Raw genomic sequence first — 6,970 nt, forward strand, 5'->3', positions numbered from 1 at the left:
TCCACCCATCTATCCATCCATCCATCCATCCATCCAGCCATCCATCCATCCATCCAGCCATCCATCCACCCATCTATCCACCCATCTATCCATCCACCCATCCATCCATCCATCCATCCATCCATCCATCCATCCATCCATCCATCTGACTGATAAGTGAAAACCAGCCATACCATGGAGAGGGAGGCGGGCTCTTCCAGGAACTGCTTCAGGCTCAGACTCTTCCCATTGACCTGCAGACGACAGAACATAAATTATGAAAACAATCATTTAAAATATGAGTGAACAATCCTGAAGACTGAAGAAACACAGCCGTAGCATTGAAAACATTGATGTTGTTGAGACCTGCAGGTGTGTGCAGATCCTCCTCAGAACATCGTAGACGCTGTCCCTGGACAACAAGGACACAAACACGTACTGCAGAGAGACACAAGGTTCAACACTGGCAGGCTACAAGGCAGATGCTGCTGCCAACACTGGCTCATACCTTCTGGCCTGTGTCCATGGTGATGGCCAGACCGTTGGGTACCAGCCCTGCTGTCTTGTGCTTCTTCACCAGTCGGACTGACACCACTGGAATACAGACCTGCACCAGCATCAGTTCAACAATTCATTTTGTGGTGAAAGGTAATGACATCGGAACAGCACGTGTCGACTGGTGTCAGTGTGCAATAACAGACCGCACTCACTTTGATGTCTTTCCCAAAGAGATTTGCATAGAAACACAGCCAGTTTCTGGAGATGTAGAGGCGGCCCTGCAGCAGGATGTCCCTCAGCAGCGCACAAGAATACACTGCAGGCAAAAACACACATGAAGCACGCCACCTGCGCCACAGGGATCTGGACTAGGACTCGGTTCGGGGTCTCACCTTTCATCAGGATCTCCTCTTTGGGAACAGTCTGGAACAGCTTGTGGTACTGAGAGTTGTACTTGCTGACAGTCTGAGGGAGAAAGAGCTATTTAGCCAGTGCAGTCTCCGGCAAATGATGATGTCAATTTGGCTTTATGTTTGAGGGGGTTAGCGTACAGTTATTTAGGGTTTCTCTCAACTTTCACGGTGGAACAGATTTTGATGAATAAGTGGTGTTTTTTTTGGCACGTCAGGAAGCTCATGCTGCTCGGTGCTGGACCTCCTGTTGAGGTGAAGTCTGTTTCATTATTCCTCTGTGTCGTTCTATTTTCAGACCTGAGTTCTGCCATCGCAGCTCTGTCTCTCTCAGGCACACAGCCATGTTTTGAGCCCATATTGTTACTTTTGTTGCTGTGATGCTTGCGTCCAACTGGCATTCAGTGTGGACTTGTGCCAATTTTATTTAAGAAAATAGCTCTAAGTTTCCTAAACCTCACTGTAACCATAATATTTGTTCATGTTTCTGAAGATGTGACAAAATGAAAGGACCAAAAAATGCACAACAAAATTGCCTGGATTGAAAACAAACAAAAGCACTTCAGCAAACAAATGAGTAAATAAATAAATAACATAAACTATCATAACCAAATGCTGTATGAGACCAGTAGCGCTTCGAGTGAAACCATGTTTGTGTGCACGCGTGTGACTCACTGATCCCCTGTAGCATTTCTTCACATCTTCATAAGTTAAATCATCGATCAGTTGAAGTCTGCAGGACACACACGCAAACTTACAGTCAGATCATCATGACATCACTCTGTCACAGCTCTTTTACATTAACACATGGAGGTCAAACATCACTCATGGCAGGTTTGTGCAGAATTGTTCTCTCGGTTTATTATGATTCTTTTTTCACCTTTCACCATATTTTGGAAGTTGAATTTTCATTCTTTGTTACTATGTCCACAAGTAAGAAAACTATGGTAATGGTCATATGCATAATGTATTTAAAGGTTGTATGGTCACATGAAGGTCCAGATTTGGCCCAGTGGTCAGCTCAAAAACAAAGATCTTTTAGGAATGAACATGGAATGTATAACACACACACAGATACAGAGGCTGTGGGGACCAGCAAAGATGTCCCCACAAAGCAGAAGGTCCCCACAAGTAGGTGTGTTTCCGAGAATTGGCCCTCACAAGTATAGCCAAACCAAGTACACACCTGCACACACACACACACACACACACACACATTTGTCTCTCTATCCTTGAGAGGACCTCTCATTGCCAACGCTTTCCCCAGCCTCTCATCCTTAACCTTAAAGTCTCCATCCTCCAATTGAGGGTTGGAGGGTCGAGCCAAATGGTCCTCACAAAGGCATAGCAAGCAGCAGGTGTGTGACACTCCACAGACAGATAAACAAGCACACACACAGGCAATTGTCTCTCTATCCTTGTGAGGACCTCTCATTTCCTTTCCCCAGCCTCGCACCCTAAACCTAACCATCTAAAACATACGGCTAACCTGAACAGGACCAAACTTAAACCCAATTATAATGACCCAGTCATTTTCACCCTCAAAACTGGACCGGCCGAAGTGTCCTCACAAAGCAAAGAGCCTCAATCAAAGATTGGGCCACACAAGGATATCTAAGAAGACATGCACATACACACACACTCAGTAGTTTTGGTTTCAGTAGTGCAGTCCCAACAATGCGCCTGGTCCAGAGCGATGAGGCCACAGTGACCAGCATGTGTGCACGTGTAATAAACAGAAGGACCTGAGCACACACACACACACACACACACACACACACACACACACACACACACACAGAGGAGCTGTGTGGAGGGTCACCGATCACCTGGATAACATAAGGAGCCTTCCATCTACTCTGCCCTCGGGATGAAGCAGCGAAAAGTGCCCAGAAGTGTGAGCTCCCTCCACTGACGCTGAGAGTGTGAAAGGAGTGTTTGTTGCTCAAAAGCCCTGGCACACATGCCCACGCACACACACACACTCACACACAGGCTTCATTATTTAAAGAGTGAAAGGGAGAACTGGAGCAGAGAGAGTTCCGTCATTAAGCACTAACGGGTCGCTGGGTTGGTGAGAGACGGACTTTGTCTTCCTGTGTGTGTCAAAATAAAATCCTATTGTTCAGCTCTGTTCCCAAACATGCCAGCTCAGCAGATAAATGAACAGTTGGCTGGAGACCGGGCTCTACCTGACCTGCGCTGAACCTGCTGAAACAACAGCTCACAACACGACTGTATCCATGCAGCCAGTATATCGGGGCACAAAATGGTTCATCGTCCTAAAATAAACACTCTGAAATTCCAACACCGCACATGAACAAATGCACCCATCATGTACGGGTCTGAGCTTGTTGCTCTCAAACAATATATTTCTATTAAAAAAACACCAAGTCAGCACTCCAGCATCCATTTTTTTTTCTCGCTCACTCGCCTGAGGTCAGCAGTCAAACTAAAGAGATCCTATTTGTACTGGTCTTTGAAATCAGTTTGCTGCTTTAAAACCAGCACAAGTGGACTCACACACGCTCTCGCACACCTTTTTCCCATCGGCACCTCTGAGCTCTGCTGCTTGGAAACGTGAGCTGACTGCACATGCAGCAGCAGTGCCCCCCCTCTACACACACACACACACACACAGAGAGAAGCAGTTGCTGCACTGCAGTGGACTGGTGTGTGGCATTTGCTTAAGAAACCATTCCCAAACCAGTTTCCTGAATAAACACACATTTACATCCATAGCTGAAAAAACTTCAAGACCTGTTGAAGAACAAGTCAGTTAAAGATTTTTGAGATAAGAGGATACATGAAAGAGAAAAGTTAGCGATCAGCCACCCAGACGTTCACCTGAAAGGCAGCGGGCAGTGAGCGTCATCCTCTCTGTGGGGGTCCACGTCATGCGGGGGCAGGATGCTGACATCATCACTCTGATCCAGGCTCTCTGACGTCATCATCACCGGCCTGTCGGGGCAGAGAAGCGTGAGATCGATCGCCTGAGAACATCTTCGTTGGAGAGTCACATGTGCTGCTGCTGCTCCCCTCTGTTGCCATGGCAACGCACTCAAAGAGGCCTGTAAAAGTGGAGCGGGCGATGTTTGGTGATGAACGTTGAGTCAGGATGGAAGTCTCTGTTGATCGCGATGGAGCTCCTGATGCCAACACTGAAGGGCCGCTAGCTGCTCGCGTGCGTGATGTTGAGATTCGAATTCCCACGATCCCCCCCCCGCAGAACCGCTGAGAACCACGGTCTTAGATTTACACAACACTTATCAATACATTTATCAGAAAATGCCTGAAATATCTAGTGAACCTATAATTTTTTTTTCCAAGCAACAAGCTTTTGAAATAGATTTTGGAAGGTTTAGGTAGCAGACAATCTAAGCGGATGGTCTGGACCCAAAACACACCGATGACACAGATCCAAACTGTTAAGAGGCTGACTGAACCTGCTCTAACAGAAGGAAAGACCTGCTTATTTCAAATGGCATCACTTTCTAAGGATCATTTCCCCATATGTTTCTCTCTCTTCAGCAGAACTATATAGATGATCGGAGGAGGAATGACCGATGAAAATACTAAAGGATGTACTGGTGGTTTTATGATGATCATGGATGACAACAAACATTTGCATCCTGAGAGCTGCAGCCACTCGCTGTTGTTACGTAACCGCCCAAACACGTCAGCCCCGCTGCAGAGCTGATGCGAAAGCTGCCGTGAGGGAGGAGGTGAAAAACTTGGTTGCCATGGTTACTGACACTGATCATTAGAAGCTGCACACTGGTGTCAACAGATCTTCACGCGTCAAGTGATGTCATCGTCAGATCACGTGATCAGTGGTGAGCCCAGTGGCTGGCAATACGCCGTCGCCACGGTGATGTTCCTGATGGCCAAGCAGCAGGTGTGTGACTCTCCTCCGTCCTGCTCCTCTGGGTGGTTCCCATGGCGCCCGCAACTGGAGGCGATGCTGATTGAATCAGGTGACTCCTCAGAGACCATTGTTCACTTTAAAGGTCCATGAGATCAAAGACCTGATATGAAATGAGTGGTTTGGTCGTGTCAACATAAGATGCTTCCATGTTTTTAGCATCTTCTGGAATAATCCAAGTCTGATCAATGTGTGGCCCGGGGGCCAATCTTGGGCCGTCCTGAGCTTCCGTCCTTAAATGAATTCTTTGCCGTACGCAAGAAGCAGAGAACATATATTACATCTCTGTAGAAGTTGGTTTTGTGTTTTACTTCTGACCTCTTGGGGTCATGTCCCTTCGGGTCATGTGAGTTAAACATTCCATGTTTAAAATGATACTTTGGTTTCATCACATTTGTTTGTCTTTGTATTGAGTGCTATAAAACGCTGACCCTCCAGCAGACCAGCTGAGCCTCAGGTCCTTGCTACTTGTCCATGAGTCAAGACTTAAATCTGCCTGAGGTGATCGGAAAATGTACCTCCACCATCGTCCGAACTTCTGCATGCACTAAGACGTGACGTGACCACATTCATGTCTCCATGTTTGTTTATACTCCTGCAGGTGCAGATTGTACTGTTTGCTTGTTGCACTTTGTAGTACTGTGTGGACAGCGTTCTGACTCCTGCTATATAAATAAATAAAGCTTTATTGTTGTATTCCAGATAGCTTGAAGGTATGCCAAGCTGTTGGCCCCCAACGTACCCACTTAATCACATGTGATGCCAACAGTTAGAACCGTAATATCCGCCAGAGATGGCAGAGAATGCTCTCCTTCCTGACCGTACCAAAGTACTGACTTATCGAAAGATGCAAGCCTTTGCTGCTGTTTTAAAACATTAATTTTGTTTACATTTATTTTCATTCATGTCAGAAACATGTTTTCATGCATCGCAAAACTGTAAAAGTGAAGTGTCTTCCAGACCGGCTCTTGGAAAATGTTTCCGCGATGCGTCTGCTTGTGTAATGGGGTCATGCATCCCTATGATCTTAATACGTCGAGCTCACTCTTGTTTGCCAACTTTGCCTATGTAATGCAGACACAGCAGCTGTTTGACATAAAGTAAGCTGAACAAATACAACAACAGCAACGTGCAGTGGAGCAGGCGTCTGCAGCGCTGTCTTCGAGTAAGAAACAAAGTATGGAAATGCTACAAGCAGCGTCACACAACCATTCTTAATGTCGTATTTAGTTTTGTCATCATGAAAACAAGTCACTTTTCCTTTCTTTATAAAATAACCAACATCAACAGTCATTTTCCTTGGAAAATAAAGTTCTCAAAATATTCCTTTCATTCAGAAAATACTCAACTGTGTAAATGAAGTTGGTTGAAGACGACGTCCAATATTTTTGAAGATGGCTGGCTAAAATAAATCAGTTGGAATGGCATTAGAGCTCTAGATGGTGCGCGTGGGTCAGCAACACTATACAGTATATATCTGTCCTTTGTCCCACCATCATGAGCGACACGCTCCATAACTTCATAATGATGAGCTTGGTCATAATGATCTGCTCTTTATCGTCGACTTCTCAGATCAATACTTGGTTCTTGTCAATGCAACCGATATTATCGGCATCTTCACACTGCATGTATCAACACACCTTCATCATCATCATCATCATCCCACCCAACACTAAGATCATGACATCTGTGTTACAGTATCTCGCCCATCGCCTACTCATGACATTCAAACTCTTCATCATCATCATCATCATCATCACACTAACGACATTACCCTTACTCAAAATTCCCCTCACTTTTCTCTCACTGGTTCCTTTACCACGAGTCACCACCAATGCCGCTTTCTATTTCACCATTCTTCATCACTGCGGCCGACCTGGTTACCGTAATGACAAGCACCGCCGCAACAACATTCATTTCACCCATCCATCCTCCTCCTCCTGCTCAGCATCACCTGTTCGCAGCCAGTCCTCGGTCAGGTCCGCGCGTCACGGAAGGAAGACCCCGGAGATGTGACAGCAGAACCTTGGACAGAAGAACCGCAAAAGCGGAGTCGTGAATCTCACGCCGCCGAGCGGAAAAAAAAGCGGAAGTGACACAGACGTATCCTTCAAAATAAGACTCACACGCCTGACCGCAAAAGATTTTTAATTCTTTT

At 46.0% G+C, this 6,970-nt stretch overlaps 1 protein-coding gene across 1 annotated transcript in view; it reads right to left on the reverse strand.

Moving 5' to 3' along the window:
* LOC128771316 (GRAM domain-containing protein 2A) overlaps window positions 1–6,886 on the reverse strand; it is a 12,459-nt gene extending 5,573 nt beyond the window's left edge. Inside the window, exons 1-8 of the mRNA XM_053886674.1 lie at window positions 6,767–6,886; window positions 3,735–3,848; window positions 1,563–1,620; window positions 870–942; window positions 690–793; window positions 488–586; window positions 346–417; window positions 174–233 (exon numbers count right to left, since the gene is read on the reverse strand). Of these exons, the coding sequence (XP_053742649.1) occupies window positions 174–233; window positions 346–417; window positions 488–586; window positions 690–793; window positions 870–942; window positions 1,563–1,620; window positions 3,735–3,841 (573 nt within the window). The 5' untranslated portion in view covers window positions 3,842–3,848; window positions 6,767–6,886. The remainder of the gene's footprint in view (window positions 1–173; window positions 234–345; window positions 418–487; window positions 587–689; window positions 794–869; window positions 943–1,562; window positions 1,621–3,734; window positions 3,849–6,766) is intronic.
* Window positions 6,887–6,970: the final 84 nt, after the last annotated feature.

This window comes from Synchiropus splendidus, chromosome 14 (assembly GCF_027744825.2).
Source record: "Synchiropus splendidus isolate RoL2022-P1 chromosome 14, RoL_Sspl_1.0, whole genome shotgun sequence".
NCBI lineage: Eukaryota > Metazoa > Chordata > Actinopteri > Syngnathiformes > Callionymidae > Synchiropus > Synchiropus splendidus.